The sequence below is a fragment of the Streptopelia decaocto genome (assembly GCF_964273445.1).
Source record: "Streptopelia decaocto genome assembly, chromosome: 12".
Classification (NCBI taxonomy): domain Eukaryota; kingdom Metazoa; phylum Chordata; class Aves; order Columbiformes; family Columbidae; genus Streptopelia; species Streptopelia decaocto.
This window is the reverse complement of record NC_138667.1, coordinates 5,185,049-5,202,788: the sequence shown is the minus strand read 5'-3', so window position 1 is coordinate 5,202,788 and position 17,740 is coordinate 5,185,049. Positions and strand designations below refer to the sequence as shown.

Sequence of the window (17,740 nt, the reverse complement as noted above, 5' to 3'; positions counted from 1 at the left end):
CTCAGTGTTTCTCTTAGTTCTGAGCACTCCCCAAAGTGATCATTTGGAGGGCTCCTTGCCAAGACCACCCCCCTTTGTCCTGAGATTGACAGCAGGAGAGGGTGGATGCTGAGATGAGCTGTGGGATGGTTAGAAGTTGACATTTCTTTTGCCAGGTCACTGCTGCCATGGTGCGATTGCGAGAGGTGCCAAGTCTTGGGTTTTACGTTTTAAATTAGCAAGAGAAACCACAGCCACACTGCTGCCAGCTGGGGTTAGAAATCAGGAGGAGGAAAGCAAGAAGTGCATGGTCACCGTGGCCTCGGGAGCACAAGAAAAGCAGGTTGTTACTGAGACTTGCAGCAAACCGTGTTCCTAGGGAACACATAAGCTGGAGCCTGGGCCAAGGGTGCTGAACCATGACTTGGAGCCAGCCATGAGCTGAGATCCCAGTCGGGACCTCCATCACAACTAGGGGAGGCTGCATTTATTCTGCTGGTGGCAGCAAATCTGCATCGCCTTTACAGCTGCTTCTAATCTCTACAGCTGTTTCTCTGCTCTGTAGCTCAATTTTGCCACCTGCTGTCATGTCTGCGGCACCATGCCCCATTTCCTCTCTACCAGGCTAGAATTTTCCACTTTTTCATGCATTCATCTCACACTGCGTGGTTATCTCTGTTCTTTCCCCAAGTCCCATGATGCTATTTATTCTTATTTCCAATTTCCTATGTCCTCAGCCACATTCTTCCCTTCTGCTTGCTCTTTCTTAAGCTCCAATTAGATTCCACCTTTGGAACCCAGAGATTTATTTATATTAACCTTAAAAAATGCCTAGAAAAGCACATTAAGGCTAAGAAACAAACCTGGAAACATAATGAAATGTACTGCTGAGATGGAAAGGGACCATCAGAGCAGTCAGCTCCAATAAAGTCTATTAAGAGAGGTCTCTTATTAATCTCAAAACCACAATAAATTCATTCCTCTGGTTTCTCTTTAAAGGACTTGTGTTCCTAACTCAGTGCTTGCCTTTTTTTCTTTTTTTCAGTATTTCCTCCTGTTTTCTCATTAGCCAATCCCTTGTCCAAGAATATTCAGATCCTTTTTTAATTGCTTTTCTGCACCTCCTTCATACTAATCATGTAGTTCAGTCATTATCTCTTCACGTCAGACCTCCTATACCCAGTTTAATCAGTCATTTTGATACAGCCAATTGTCCATAAAGTACTGGGGTCCAGTGAATATTATTACTTAGACCAAAAGCTAAATCCTTCATTAATTAACCACCTTGCTCCATGGAGCAGAGCCAGACTCCCCAGATATAACACCATCTAGGCTTGACATAGACTCTGAACAAATTAAAACCCTCTTCACTCTAACCACAGGCTCCCAGTGCAAGCCCATAAATGCTGCAGTAACTTCAGTGGCTCAGGGCACTGGGGAGATATGTTAAACCTGGATGATTTCAGGTCTTAGCGCTTGGCAGTGTGAGAGGTGGCGAGAGGCAAGGTCTGGGAGGACTGGAGATTTTGGGGAAATGTACAGCAGTTTTCAAGCAAATGGCTTTGCTGGTTGGCAGCTCTCTGGGAAGAACGGGAGGCCAGCGAGGGCAGGGGGAAGGTGCACGTGGGCAGACTTTGCAGGGACACCTGCTTCGGTGGGTTCAATGGGCAGCAACACTCAAGGAAATCCACACCCCAGCACAGCACGAGCCTCCCAACACTGTCTTTTGTCAAAGTTTCTCCCATTTGAAGCACTGGTCGCTGTAGGGCTTTGCAGCTTACACCCAGTGCATAGTTTTAATCTGTGTACCAGGGGGTTTTCTTGGCTGCAGTGCTTTATGTTTACTCAAGTGCACTTCTTCCTTGCCTTCCAGGGTACAAGTCTTAAAAATAAAGACTAATATTTCCAGAAGCCAATGACATACTCTCTGACAGTCTTTTCTTTCTAAATACCTGCTATTTTCATCCAGTTTTTCTTCACTAGACCCAGAAACTGCATTCTGGGGCTTCTGTTGCTTTTGGAAAACAGCACTTCATTTTCCTCCAGCTGCATTTTAAAAGACTCCCTTTAACCTTCCACTGAACATACTGACAGCCAGGGTCAGTTCCTCAGAAATTACTTCAATCTATTCTGACTTAAGTATAACCTTCCCAGATTCCTTGTTTGCAATTGCCACTCTAAACCCAAACCTCAGCCTCAGTAGTTGGTGTGAATAAAAAGATAAATAAAAATGCTCAGCGACATAAGTTACACTTACAGCTTCCCTACAGCATTTCTGGGCTGCATTTCCACATGGTTGATCAGATCAAACTCACTTTGTTGGCTCCTATTTCTTCTGCCCTTGTACAGCTCCCCAAAGCAAGGCCTTCAAGTCTGGCCAGCACCACAGCAGACGTGCTAGAACCTTCCCCAGCAAGAGCCAGCCCTGCTCTAAAAAAGTCACTAGTGCAGAGCTAATTAATAAGAGCAAAAGTATTGGCCCAGCCCTGCTAATTGGAAATTGCAATGAGGATAGTGCTGGCTTAATTAGCAGGTTTACTTGGAGAAAACAAAACAAAAAAAAACAACCAAACAAAAAAGCTGCCTTTTTCAAGGAGTACATCAAAACTATCTGGGATTTTTCCCCCCCCCCCTTTTAATTCCTCAAGGATTTGTATGGGATTCATGCCTAGAAGCAGTGTTGGGCTCCAGGCCCCCAGGCTCAGCATGTACTGTGTGTTGGGGTGGCAGCAGCTGCATTAACCAGTGTGGGACAGACAGGTCTCAGCTGAGCTAACCCACCCCAGGAGCCTGCAGGCCACGTCTTCTGTTTGGGGACAATCTTCTGCCTCCCACAGCACCACTAGACCGGGGTGCACAGCAGGATGCTGAGCCTGGGCAAGACGGAGAGGGACCCCAAAGAGGAACCTCCCCTGCCTCCTCCTAACTCATGGGCTATGAGAAGATGCTGTAGAGTCAAAAATACTCACCACAGCTCTGAGCGTGACTAGCGTGGAAACCCAGAGCTGCCAGACAGTGTTTTCTTCTGATCAGATGCTATTCCCACAGTGTGCTCTTACTTCAAGTTGCCATTGCCTGGAGTTGCCATGGCAGGGAGTGGTGAACATCAGGCAATGGAGATACCAGCGTCACAGATTTGAACCTTCTCCTGTGCCATTCCCATAGTCACTGCGGCAGAGTAGGTGAGGACCCCAATGATATACACAAAAGCTCTGCAGCATATCCCATAGCTGATCCCCTAGTCTCAACAGCCAGTCCCTCTTCACTGTGGCCCCCGAGCTGGTGACCACATGTGTGGTTAGCACAGGAGGACAGGCCAGCTCCACGCTGTGGATCTTGGCTTGGCCCTGGGCTGCTGAGCAGGATGCACGGCTGCCGGCAGCACAGAGCAGGCCAGGGAAGCCCAAAATCCTCCCTGTTATCCTCAAGCACTGTAAATGCTGCCATAACAATAGCTCTGCAGCACCAACCTTGGCTTCTACTCAGATGGGAAAACTGGGATTTTCGAGTGGCTGTGGGCCAGATGGGCAATGCATGGCAGAGCAAAGCCCATCCTTTCACCATGCAAATCGCACCTTTCTGAGGAGACTTTTGCTTGTGTTTCACCTAGGGTGAGATTTAGGCTTTTAAAACTAGGTTGAGTTGGTAACCAGCCTGTGGGGGCAAGATAGAAAAATTTCCCTGCATGTTGGTCTTCTGGGCATTATCCCACCTCTGGAAAAGTGTTTCTTGGAGAGCTGAGTCAGCACACCAGCCATTTCAACACCTGGGGAATAACTAACTCCTGTTCAAACACCTGAGGATGCGGCATAAAAAATACAATCGCTAGTGGTAAATTACAAAGTTTATTAACATAGTCTCCAAGGGTCATTCAAACATGCTGAATCACAGGCAGCACTGGTACCCCTTGAGTAATCTGCATTTTTGATTTATATTCACAGCTTATTTTTTCTCTTGATTATATAAAAGAAATAAGAACTGTATTTGCTGATTTTTTTTTCTTTTTAATTTGAAGTTAGGCAGCATTCCATGTTATTTCTTCTGTCTTCTGTTCCTCATAGTATAAGTTGTATTCAAGGAAGAGCATTAGTAAAAATGGAGAAAAACAAATTCAGTTCCATAACATGGCATTAGTAAGAAGTCAGGTGCCAGAAACACCCAGAAACACCTTCACAGGGTGTCAAAAACACCTTCACAGGGAAAACATGCTGTTTTCTCCTTCAGCACCACTGAAGACTTTTTCAAGGTCTTCTGCTGGTCCAAGGCTGTAGTGAGAAGCATAGATCACTATGGATGGGACAGAAGCACATTGCTGTAACGTCAGCAAATTCTCCTTGAGATGGAGACCAGAAGCTGCTGAGTCCACTGACTTCAACAGTACAATGCCTACTTTTTACACCAGACAAGTATTTACCTTGCTTGCATTCTTCTAATGGATAGAAAAGGGCTGCTCAGATCTTATAATGTAGGATAACCACCATGGGATTTGGGGAAGAGTTCCTCTTTGACCCTCAATCCTTATCTACTAGGTGGAGTACACCGCAGAGGACCATCTACCATTGAAAAATTATCGGTCTTTGGCAAAGGGATAATTCACCGGCCTACCCTATGGTTTGTTTAGGGAAAATCCTTTTTCAAGATAATCCAGAAGACATGTACTCATCAGTTACACCTGCACAGGGTGACTCATCATACATCCATATTTCATATCTGCCTCAAAATTATCACCTCAATGATCACCTCAGATACTTCAGTGTGACCCAAGGAATGTGTGAGAGGGTGCAGTGGCCCCATGAGAGCTGCAAGGTTTATTTAGTGGTGGAAAGCCTGGTTTCCCCCACTGCTGTGGTGTAGCCTTCATGGGGTCCAGTCTTTGTGTATTGGCATGAATTGCCACTCCATGGAGGACTGTTCATAAATCCCTGATCCCTTTCCAAGCAACTATTTTGTTGGTTGATCATCATAATCATTGATCTCTTCATTTCTTTAAAATAACCCCACCAGGGTCACGCCCTTGTATTTGGTCAAAGAATAAGGTAGATTAGGTATTTCCTCACACTTGGGTCACTGCTGGTAAGTACCAGCTGCTGAAGTTCTTCAGCGCTCTGGATGTCTGTTTGTTGCTACATAGAAGCAGTATACAGGAGCCACTGTTTTGTTTTCTGGGGTGAAGTTATCTGAAGCTTGCTCATAATACAACTTCGGTAGTCAGTACCACAAGCCAATACTACACCCATTATGATCAGTGGCCAATACCTTCCCGCCTTTAAGAAAAATTGCATCGGCACTTTTAACAGGAAATTACAAAATGGATTACCTTTTAATTATAAACTTCTTCGCGTTTTTACCTAGAAGTAAAGCAACATTAATGTCACAATGGCAAAAAGAAATCTGTAGTTCTAATGAATCCGTCAAATGAGTTCAGATCAAAGTTGCAAAATTTCTGTGGGCTAGGCAGGAAAGAAAGGATCTCATGCTGATTTAAGTTACACCAACGTCTGTTGGGAGCAATTCCAGGAAACTATGGGACCACTTTATTATAGAGAGGCAACAAGATGAGCCTGTGAACAGGTTGCTTGCACAGGCTTGCTCCTGCTGCATGCCCACCAACTCATGCTCCCTGCCCTCCTCATGGTGACATGGTCCTGGAGCAAGAACAGCAACCTCCATAAGATGAACAGGGTGCTGCCACAGGGCCATAGCACATTTACCATAAGATTAACCAGAGATACAGAAGGACACCTGCACTAGGGCAGCATTAGAAACATTAATCAACTATGTGCTTAGGGATACTTACGTTTCCAAAACAACAACGAGAGCATCAATATGGAAAGAATGGACACCACTATGAGACAGGCAATGAGAACGGCATAGCTGGGAAACTGGAAGGGAGAAGAGAAAAGGTGAAAATGCTTTAGAAGTATATTTCCTTCAGACCTATTCACACAGGAGTGGGTTGCTGTACTGGCTAAGAGCTCTGAAATATCTGCATTGGGCTGGAGTTTGCAATACTTTTCTGAGCTTGCCCATACAAAGTATGGAGAAGACACATCAGGTTGATTATGATAAACAACATGAATTACCTGTGGATTCTACCTCTGCCTATCTTACAGGGGTTGCAGGGGGATGAGGTTCTTCTGAAGTGTCCAAGCCAGATGGTCAGAGTCTTTGGCTCTATCCATTGGGAAGATGAATAGATGGTTCCTGGGCTTTTAAACAAAAGTTCAAGCTACTGTTTGCAAACACTGTCCCTTTAGTATGAATACACTGAAAATCACTAGCATCTCCTACTATCCTTCTGGCTTCTAGTTGAATACATTTGAAACTTAATGGAAGTTTTACCTTAACTCTGTTACCATCATGTTTCTCAGCTTTGCTGTCTGAACTTGTTGAAATCCCTGAAAATAAATGAGATTCAAATTATTACTGGCACAGTCACCTGAAGGAGTAAGGGCCACTGTAGTTGTCACTGCTTGAGTCAGGGACTAATGAACTCCCAGAGAATGAGGAGGGCAAAATCTGGCCCTGAGTAGAAGAAATAAAGTACTTTGCAACCAGAAGGGAACAATCTGTTTCTGTCACAAATGGTATATCAGGCAGTCATTGGGAAATGTCAGTCTTTATCAAGGAAAGATGAGGCTTCCCAGGGACAGCCCATGAAGCAAGACAGTAGAAACTTGTCTGCTATGAAGGAGTTTTCACTTCTGTGAGCATGACAAGTTGTCACAGAGAGCAGAGGTAGTAAACAAGGTACAGTCTAAGTGGAGGAACTGCCTCAGTTTAATTGTGATCAGACTTCTGTGTGATTGCAGTTTTTGAAAGCTGCATTAGTACTGAAAACCACAGGAAACTTCTTTATGTTCAGATAATTTACCACAGATTTAAGAAAACTCTATGAGGATAATGCTTTTTTCTCTATTTAAGGATAGATAGACGTGAACACTGCATTTTGCCATATGCCTGTCTTATGACACCCCAGAGGAGAGAAAAGAATAAGAGAGAGAAGAAGAGAGAGGAGAGAGGGGAGAGAGAAGGAGAGGGGAGAGGAGAGAGGAGAGTTCAGCAGAACTATCCCAAATACACAACAAGTGCATATCTCGCTTTGACATGCATGTCCCACAAGTCAAAATTAAACTTTCTGGCAGTGTGCTGCAGACTGGCTGATGGGAGCAACTACTGCAGCTTACTTTCCGCACCTGAACGAGCGACACTTTTTTTCGGGGTCTGAAGCACGGTTGCCGCTGGCGGGGTTGTTTCTGGAGGAAAGCAGATGAAGACAGAAGAGAAACTAAATCAGAGCCTGGTCAGCAGGAACCAACTGCCCCAGTTAACCCAACTTATCTGGCAAGAATTACGCTTGGAGATGGAGGGCTGTCTCAAACATGGGTTTCTCTCCCAGCCACTGTGCTAACATTGGTACAGAGTTCAGCAACAAATTAGACTTTCCTTATATTACAATGAGGCTGAAGTCAGTCCAATTATTGCATTATTTCAGAGTAAAAGGAGACAGAATCAAGAACTTAACTTGGCTTATGGCTCTTACTAGACAGTGCTCAATTATGCTGCAGTGTTCTCATGCATTATGACAGTTTGGCTCTTGGAAATAGCACAACATAAGTTTTTGCATGGTGGGAGCTACATGACTAACCTAAGTACAGAATGCTTTCTGCTTTTGTTAATTTTGTGGTGGCTTTTTCTAGCCCACAGTCTTTACTTAAGTTGCCCCCAGCATCCCAGAGATAAGACCCTTTGCAAAACTTCCTGTTTACAATGGCAGGATACAGGTATTATCCAGAACTATATAAGAAAAATGACAAGTGAGACAGTGGTGAGAAAGTTCACTTCTGAGCTTGCACCATTATCCTGCTCACCTGCAGTCGGCACATCTGTCACCATGAGAGGAGTTGTAGTTCCCTCTGCAGTCACAAATGTACTTGTGAATTCGGCAGTCACTGAAATGAAGTAAAAAGTAGCACTTGCAAAGATCACTGATTAAGAAAGCCTTCATAAGACATCTAAAATTGCTTGCACAGTTCTTCATCTGCAACTAAGAGGTGAATCTGCAGCTCATCCTATCCAGAAAACCAACGTATTTTACTAGCATGGCCAGTGGTCAGATGTTTTAACTGTTCAGTGTGGATGCAATTAATTGTTGCCAAGTTCAACTGGGGTGTGTTGTTGTGGCTGGAAGGCCAGAGATAATCCAGAAAAGCTGTTCTCAGAGGTTCAGGTCAGAAAGAACTTAAACTGATAGAAGATCCAAAAATATAAAAAAAAAAAAAAAAACAACAGTCTTGTGTGCAAACATCAATCTGTGCAAAATAGGTCACTGATGTGGATATATAGCAACTAGGAATGGTTAGGATGATAATAGGCCACTCTGATCAACTAAATACTAACAGCAGCTTTCATATGGGATGATAAAATAAGTAGTCAATTTTAAGCATGTTTTGAATTTTCATTGACTTTACTGCTCAAGCAGAACATGCTCTAAACTAACCTTTTCAGCAGACCATTTCAATTGTCTTCCCCAAATAAAGAAAAAAATTAATGCATAGTTGAGTGAATCTCTTTACTCCATCCCAGGTGCAGGACTTTGCATTTATTTCAGTTGTACTTTATGAGGTTTCTGTCACATTATTTCTGTAGCCTGTTAAGACTCCCCTGAATGCAAGTCTGACCCTCCGCTATCTTGGCCATTCACCCCAGTTTGGCATCATCCACAACATTTGACCTGTGTTTCCTTAAGCCTACTGAGACATACATATCTATAAGCATCTCAGAGAAAACGCGCCAGCTACAAATATAAGTATCTGGAGAGTCTCTGTGATGCCAGAGTCAGACTAACAAAGCCTATGTCTGCTACACAGAAAATACAAAGGATTGGTGCTAGTTACCCTATGTACCTTCAGGAAGAGGGACAGACTCTGTTGAGCAGAACACATAGTCATCTTCAGTCCTCATGTCAGCTCCTTGGAAACCAGTCAGAAAATCTGGGAGAGCACTGGTTGTCATCATAGCTGCTGGAAAAGTCTCATCTGCTGTCACAGCAAATGTTGGGGGAGCAAGGGTCTCCAGTGTGATTGCTGCTGGAGACTCGGCGGTTGCAGCTGTTGCTGGGGCGGCAGTGGTTGTCAGGAGGACAGCAGTCTCTGCTGTTGTTCGAAGAGCAGAGGTTTCTTGGGGAGCAAAAGTTGTTTTTCTAAAACGTTTGGGCGAAATGGGAGCCTTTCTTGTGGTGGTTGTCATCACTGGAGGGGCTGCATGGAAAAGACATAGCCAAGATGAAAGCCAGATCAGAGCATTCACAACTGACCCTGAAGAAAGCCAACCCAGAAATTCATGAAAATTATCTAAGTGCTAAAACACCAAGAATGAAGGTAGGAGAGTCGTTATTTTTAGAAGTTGTTTAATTGGCAGAAAACATGGCCCAGCCAGAGCAATTCCCAGATTTACAGTTTGCCTTTTTTTTGTTTTGTTAGGTCTTAAACAGTCCCCCTTTGACCATCTTACAGAAACGTAACACATAAGTCCCCAAACTCACCTCTGACTACGTCCAGCCGCATGTTCTGCTTGATGTCGTTGAACCAGCCCGGTATCTCTATGCGGCAGCAGTATGTACCTGCATCTTCTGCCTTCACATTCCCAATCGTGAGAGACACATCTCCATAGGAAATATAGCCCTGGAGGTTGTACCTCTGAGATTTTCTGAATGTCACCCTGCTCCCAGTGGTGTGCAAAATCTTGTTATTGCATTTTGAATTTGGGCATGGGCCTCTGCCCCAGCACATATCGGAGATGTACTTGTATCGTGCCACCTGGTAGAAGCAAGGCAACCGAACAGGCTGTCCTATGACTCCTCTAACAACAGCTTCAGATGTGGCATGTCCTGTCAAGGAAGAACAAAGAAAGATGAGTGTTGGTGGCCTCTGTTGCATGACTCTACCTGTGCAACACCATGAGGCAGGAGAAGAAACACTCCCGCCTGCAGGCAGGACACAGTTAGGGATCCCCAAGCCTTCCCCTGGAGCCTGTGGCCACTCATGGCCCAGGACACTTCAGGCAACAGCCAGGAGCTTGCAGACATTGGCTTGCTGCTGGAGGGCTGCTCACCAAATACATCACTCACATCAAACGTGGTGAGCGAAGCTGAGGTCTGTCACTGGCAGCCCAAGCACCAACTAGACCTGCTCAAATGGAATTTGGTAACTCTGCTTCCAACCCATCTCCTCTCCTAAGACACTGTTTGAAAGTTGTTCAGAAACCTGGTGTGAAATGCATCTGGTTTTCTCAGTCCCCCATCACCTCCTTCAAAAAGGAAATGCAGTCATAGTTGCCTTTCACTGACAGTCTCAATAGCAGGGTCCAAAATACCTATTCATGTGTGAAATTAGGGCCTAATTAAGCTGGCAGAGCAATGGGATCTGTCTATGGGAATCTGTTCTCAGAAAGTGTATTGCTTTTTCTGCTTCATGGCAACCTCTGCCAAGCATCCCACTTACCTTGCAGAGCACTGTGTACACAGAAGCTGTAACTGCCAGTGTTATAGTGATGTTAAAAAGAGCATATGCATGCTTTCCTTGTGCTCTTACTCTTAATGACCAGCTTTACTTGGTGTTTTACAGCCAATACCCACCTTAGTGTCTGATTTGAATCTTGGCTGCATATTGTTCCCTTTGAACTGTCCATGCAGGTCCCAGATTGCCCTAAAAGGGATTTCTTCTTCATGAAAGGCATTATACAAAAAAAAAAGAAAGAAGTTTCCCTAGAGGAATATATCTTTTCTGGTTTACATTCATCTAGTCTGCATCAGTCTTCCTACCTTGTTGTAGTTTTCCCCCCATGTTATTATCATTTTCATATGGTGGAGTGGGAACGGAGGGACCTGGGAGCATCCAGATCTGGTTCTGTGCTGCAGCAAGAGGATCATCCCACAGATCTGGTATCTCATGGCCAGCTTGCTTACCCCAAACAGGACTTAGAGCAGTTGCTGTTATTATCACCAGCTTTGGCCCTGGTTTGCCAAACGTTTCTATTTTGCCAGCTGTTTGAATGCCTTTTCTTTTTGGCATGACTCCCAGATCGCAAACAGATGCTTCCAACTGTGTCCATGTCTCTTTTGTTTTGTCTTTAATGGACTATTCCCCAGGTGAGGTTTTAGTCTGTGGCAGGCTGCCTCACCACTTGTTATTGGGATGACATTTCAGCTTCATTATTGCTTATCCCATTGGCAAGATAAGCCAACTCGTTCAGGTTTCCAAAGCTCCAAATGCTAAAAGAGTAGAGGCAGACAAAACAACATGCAATATGGTGTGAAGGGCAGAAGCTTTTGCAGAGAAATGAAAGCAAGAAGAGCCAAAAAACTGAATTCCTGAATACAGGATAAGGCTTTGCAAGATGTCTGCTTGCTTTAGTCCTTGGAAAGGGGAGGTTTATTTGCCTTGTTACAGCAAAACTGAGAAAACAGCCTCTTTCTGTGGTGGCAGAACGAAACAGTTCATCCAAGTTGACCTTGAAAGTATCCCTAGAGGAGCCGGGGATTAGTCACCAGGCAGGTTAACACATATTTTCAAGTCAACCCAATAAAGATGCGTGTAAAACCAGGACCAACTTGAACTGTTTCTGGAGTTAATGTCGAAGAGAAATGGGCTTCTGTTTTTATTTCATCCTAGTCCTGCACAGCACAACAGCAGCTTCATTAAGCAACCCTTTAACAAACAAAAATTTGCCTGCTTGTCTCTTTAAAAGAAGCAGAGTCCTGAGCTTATTAATATAATAAACAAAATTAAAAAAAAGAAGAAGAGGGAAGACACAAGGCACCAGAGTGTCTCCAAAGCAGTTTCCCACCAGTATTTGTCCTAGAATGCTACAGGTTTTGCAGTTTCAAGTCCTCTTTTTATTTATATGAAGCTAATGTTGCTAACATCTGCCTGCACTGCAGGCTGGTATGGAAAGCTTCAATACCACAGCAGCCTTGATTCAACAATACGAACCTCTGCAAGGACCAAATCACTTCGTTCTCAGTTGCAGCCTCTTCCACAGACACATTTTACAAAAGAAATAGTAAACAGGGCTGAATTAACATGTCTTTGGAATTAAGAGGTTCCTGAGACCGTTATATTCTGATACCCTGGTCTTACTGAGAGAAGGATCCTGCCCTTGTCCATGGCAGTGACACCCAGGCACCCAAGTTCGAGCCAGGGAACACAAAGCATCAGCTGTGCCTGGGGCGTCCCGCTGGTCAGTGAGGTTTGCAACTCTAAGTCGTTAATCCAAATGAGAGAGAAATGGACTCCAGATATTTAATACATCTTCCGAAATAGAAAGGGGTATTTGTAATTGTTAAGATCATACAGATATACGTATATTTATATATACACATATTTATATATATAGTCTCTCTTGAACTAACCCTCAATGACAGTTGGCGTTAAGCACTACCTTCAATAGTCCCTTTTGCAGGGCTCTTCTGTCCCACAGACTGGTTGTTAGATGGACAAAGACATACATCCTCCAGCCAAGACAGCTGGTTGGAAAATAAGTTTATTTTCTTGATCTATTTCTGGAACAATTTTCCTTCTTTGTAGAAGATACTTGGCATCTTTTCCCTATCAACCTTATTTTCTTTTTATTTCTTCTTGAAGCTGAGGAAATTGCAGAGAAAATTACTGATAAACAGGAAAAAAAGAAAAGCATTTAACTGCCCGCTCTGCTGGTTTCCCGAGTGTCAAGATCACCCATTCTCAGCACCAAGCCAAGATAAAGTAAAAAAAAGCCATTCTTGCCCTTTCTAATAAGATCAAAAGGAGGCGAGTACCTCCAATTTAATTTTATGCTGAAGGTGTGGCAAGGAAAGAGCTCTGTTTCTTCTGCTGAGACTGGCAAAAGACACATTTTATACAACATATTTCATCCAGTATTTTAACCAATTAATATTTAGCCATCTAAGAATTTATTGAAATGCCCAAGCGATTTAAAAGCACAAGTCCTGATGGAGGCTCCTGCACCGCTGAGAGCGGGTGAACCTGCATTCCTGAGCCACCCCGGGCAATTTGGAAAGTGCATTGTCGATGCCTAAAAGGACATGCAGAAATGTAGCTGATAACAACCATGCTTGCAAGACCCATTCTCCCAAGTTTCTCTTCTTTGACTTCTATCTCTTTTAGGATTCAGATTTTAGATGGATGAACCGAACATTTGGGAATGAAAGGAGAAGGATCTCCAGTCGTGCTTTCCCATACTCAGTTCATAGGAGCAGACAGCCCTCAGAGTTTCAGAAAATCCTTTCTTCATCATGTATCATTCACTACTCTGTCAGTATTTCAGTTCCCCAGCTTGGGCTGTGTCAGCACTGCGGCGTTGTGGGGAGACGGATGAAGAAGCAAAGCCAGCAGTACACATTTAACAGTAGTAAAGAAATCAGATAATGTTGGGGAATGGAAGAAATAACCAAGCCTGTACACAGAGGAAACCATGAACATTTTTAAAAAGAAAAATAAAATCTCGATCTGTATTAACTCAGTAACTTAAGAAGACTTTTGAAGTTCTGTATACAATCACGATCTTTTTCACTGTTTTGTTTTCACAAAACAAATGCGACTGGTTTTAATTTTACAAGCATAAAAAAAAAAAAAGGCAGGTGAAGACTCACCGATAAAGATCTGTATCATAATCCAGTGAAACAGCACAAAATAGGCCATTTTAGCTGATGAAGGCTCTGGGGAAGTGAGTTGAAGGAGAGAAAACCAGATCTTATACTTTCTGGAGATGCTGAGTGAGCACCACTGAAGTCTCATTTCTCCATTTCAAGTTTTTATGTACCACAACTGCTCCTTTCCTTCTCTTCTGGGTGGAATTTGTTCAGAAGGGGTGATTCTGCTGCATTTAGCAGTGGTATGACCTCACTTTGAGCATTCTGCTCAGTTCTGGGCCCCACAATTCAAAAAGGACGTTAAGGTCCTTGAATGCATCCAGAGGAGGCCAAGAAAGCTGGTGAAAGGGCTGGAAGGCACGTTCTAGGAGGAGCGGCTGAGAATTCTGGGTTTGTCTGGTTTGGAGAAAAGGAGGCTGAGGGGTGTCCTCATGGGTCTGCAGCTTCCTGAGGAGGGGACGTGGAGAGGGAGGTGCTGAACTCTTCTCCCTGGGATTCAGTGATAGGATACATGGGAATGGTTCAAAGCTGCACCAGGGGAGGTTTAGACTGGACATCAGGAAGCATTTCTTTACCAAGAGGGTGGTCAAACACTGGAACCACCTTCCCAGGGAGGTTGTCCATGCCCCAAGCCTGTCAGTGTCAAAAAGGCATTTGGACAAAGCCATTAATAACATGCTCTAATTCTTGGTCAGCCCAGGGGTCAGGCAGCTGGACTAGCTGAATTTTGTAGGTCCCCTCCAACTAAACTGTTCTATCCTATTCTTTCCATTTCCAAGACACTCAACATGGTACTATCACCAGCGATTTCAATGTACTATTTGTTTTGACATTCCATGAAACTCTTAAGGCCCATTATTGGAACAGGCTGCCCAGGGCAGTGGTGGAGTCACTGTCCCTGAAGGGGTTTAAAAGGCACTTACATGAGGTTCTTAGGGACATGGTTTAGTGCTAGAGTTAGGCTATGGTTGGACTTGATGATCCTGAGAGTCTCTTCCAGCCGAAATGATTCTATGATTACCATTCTGTGATGCTGAGCAGCAAGAACAAACTTTGTGCTCTTAAACTTCTGAACATTTGCCCTAGTCTCTACTTCTGACTTGGACTTCACTTACATTTTCTTAATCCCTTCATTTCCCCTGATCCTGCCTTCTGGTTGAAGACCCCTCTCTTTCTTTCCTCAGCTTTATATGTGCCAAATATCCTGGAGACTTTTTGTCCAGCAATGATCCCAGTTTCTCCTCTGTCTCCCATCACTCACCATTCAGCAGTGGCTGTGAGCAGATGGATCTCACCTGAGGCACAAATTCAGAGCTGTACCCAGCTACCAATTTCCATGAAGCTTGTAAAAACAGGATTGATCAGTAAGTTACAGGTGACTTTAGAAGGAAAAAGATGAACACGACATCACATCAGCTTTGTTTCTTTAGCAAGACTGGGCTAAATGCAGCAGTGAATAGAAAAAGGCCACTTAATACCCAAATGTGCTGGGAGGAATCAGAAAAACGTGGCTTGCTTTCTGATTCTGTACTGCTATCTAGTGGCTGCTTGCAGGGAGAAAAGGCAGAGAACTGCCTCAAAAAAGTCACTTTGCAGCTTGTTGATTAGCTGGTGTATAGCTGGATAATCTCTTAATGGGTGAACGAACGGGCTCCAAGTGTCACCTGCACATCTCTGGGGCTCATTTTGAAATGCCTATTCCAAGATCCACTGACAGGAGCCAAATTAATGAAAAAGAACAGGGAGCTTCTCCCTGCATGTATTTGCATGTATTATACTGCATATCCCAAGTGAAGTTCTTGCTCCACACAACCTTTGCAAAGTCTTTTTACCAAGTAACCGCACAGCAGAAAGGAAACTTTAATCAAGACTTTGCTTATCAGATATTTTAAAACTTTGTTTTACATGGAAAACTCACTGATAAAAGAATTAGTTTGCCTTAGTCGGTAATATTAAGAAAAATATCCTTATGGGCAAGCAGGTTTTATGATTAGCAGTCTAAAGGATGGTCCTCAAACTCCCTAAGAGCATGAGTGGTTGGAATCAGAAAATTTTGGAAATCCCACACTTACCGAACTCTGATCCCAACAGACACTATTCTGGTGAAATTGCAGAAAGCAGAAATTGCTGAATATGTTTTTTTCAGATCCAGTTCAGAAACCAGCCCAGACTTCCTCCAGCTCCCATCACGGGCTAGAGCCCACAGCAGCGACATGCTCAGCCAGGCAGAAGGAAAGCACCGTCTGCAGCGGGGTCAGGAACTTTAGCTTAGCAATCATTACAAATACTCAAAATACAACAATACAAGCTAACACTAGTAGATCCTTTCTAGCACACAGCAGGGTCACCTAACCCAACTTACTTTCCATTTCTCTCCTTCTCAGCAGGATGAGGAGCCTTTTCCTCCTTCCCCAGTCTTTGCAAGCACACTCACCGAGCTGACACAAGGATCAGTAACCCTCATACTGCTTCCCATACCTTTTTTTTGCCACAGTAGATAGAATTTGGATAAGAGACTACATAGGATATGTAACAGACTGTTAAAACAGAAAGTTTGGCAAAATAACAGATTCCCAGGAAGAATTATTGAAGCATTTAGTCATGAGCTTCTGGTTCTAATACTCAGAAGCAGCTCAGAGCATCTTTAGGCAAACACTATGTTCTTTTTAGGTTATAATTTGGTAGTATTGGAAAGCTGCTCTGCTGTCACACAGTTGTAGCCTCACAGAGTTGCAGTCTGTCATCATCTGACTCTTAATTCTGTATGGATCTGCATTTTTGCAATGTAAGCCACACAGAACACAGAGGTCACTTTAGCAGGGTGGAAACCGTGTCATCCCAGACTCACGGCCCGCTGTGACAAAACGTCGCTGAAACAAAGCTCTTGAGAAACGGCGTTCCCTGTCCACCCTCCGTCCCTGGATTACCCAACTCCTGTTGAGCACATTTTGTCTTTTCACGCTGTTTGGACTAGAACTGCAGCTGCGATCAAGTGTATCCGATTGAGGGCCAACAAGTGTTTTTTGAAGACATAACTAATCTACTTCACACCATTTTATACAAACAAAATTCACTTGTAAGTAGTTACTTTTTATAAATAACTGAAACAGCAGAAATGCTTCCAAAAACATACCATCAGAATAAGGTTAGGCTAGAATCAGAACCAACAGAGCTGTCTGGCACTATTATTTCTTTGTGCAAGAGCTGAGTGCTATTGCTGTAGAAAGGTGCCAACGTCTTCTTTTTTTATGCAGCCCTTAAAGTAGCTGCACATTTTTTCTTGACTCAGAGTATACAGTCAGCTCATGCATTGTGAAAACCAAACCAAACCATTATATATTGAAACAAATTTAAAGCATTATTGGAAACATCCCTTAACAGCACTATTTTAAAGCTGTATAATTAAATAGCTTTTTATCCTTTCCCCCTAGATGATCAGAGCTACAAACCTTACCCTTTTGTTAACAGGTGACACACTTGGCTTCTCCATATCAAGAAACTTTTGAAACTGTTCAAGTAACTGTACTTCAGCTATCCCTGTGCTTGTTTAGATAGTGTAATAGAAGACGTAGGCTGCTTTTTTTCTTCCTATTTTTAAATGAGAAAACATCCAACAAAAGGCTGTTTAACACCTGATATTAACTTTATCTCATCAAGTTTCATAATGTATATATAATCTAACACACATTGCCTCCCTCATCTTTTTAAGTCTTAAACAGAGGGGAAAAAAAATCTAGAATAAACAAAGTATTAATGAAACTTCTTGGAAAGTGAAAGCAGCTTGAAGTATTTTTTACATGACATGATCCCCATTTACCTGAATGGTTTCACAAACAAGTTCATTGGAATTGTTAGTTGCTGCTAGAACTCAGCTTTTGCAGTATTTTCAAACTATGGTACCTAGGCCTGTGACTTTATTAAAAGCATAAAAAATTAGACAAAAATCAGCAGAAAACCATTGAGCATCTATGACAGCTCTTTTTGAATGGCAAAGTTGAAACATGCATGACAAACAGCAGTTCCACAGTGAACAACTTCTCTTCCCCAGGAGTCACTAAATGTTTCTTCATGTCTTCCACGTGAAACATTTGCAAAGTAGACACCAAATTA

At 43.3% G+C, this 17,740-nt stretch overlaps 1 protein-coding gene across 1 annotated transcript; it reads right to left on the bottom strand.

Moving 5' to 3' along the window:
* Positions 1–3,805: 3,805 nt before the first annotated feature.
* LOC309445155 (uncharacterized protein) lies at positions 3,806–14,017 on the bottom strand. The gene is made up of 9 exons (XM_082063664.1): positions 13,631–14,017; positions 9,524–9,868; positions 8,886–9,239; positions 7,851–7,931; positions 7,176–7,235; positions 6,322–6,377; positions 5,777–5,861; positions 5,297–5,327; positions 3,806–4,244 (listed from the first exon to the last, which is right to left on the bottom strand). The coding sequence occupies exons 1-9, from the start codon at positions 13,773–13,775 to the stop codon at positions 4,172–4,174; spliced, it is 1,230 nt and encodes a 409-aa protein (XP_081919790.1). The 5' UTR covers positions 13,776–14,017; the 3' UTR covers positions 3,806–4,171.
* Between the last annotated feature and the right edge of the window lie 3,723 nt (positions 14,018–17,740).

Bases quoted from the DNA above. Each gene is read 5' to 3' on its own strand.
- LOC309445155 (XM_082063664.1), bottom strand. From the start codon at position 13,775: ATGAGACTTCAGTGGTGCTCACTCAGCATCTCCAGAAAGTATAAGATC. The intron at 7,236-7,850 runs GTGAGCAGGATA...GCTTTCCTCCAG, and splicing joins GACAGATGTGCCGACTGCAG to AAACAACCCCGCCAGCGGCA. The intron at 4,245-5,296 runs GTAATCCATTTT...TTCTCACTACAG, and splicing joins AAGAAGTTTATAATTAAAAG to CCTTGGACCAGCAGAAGACC.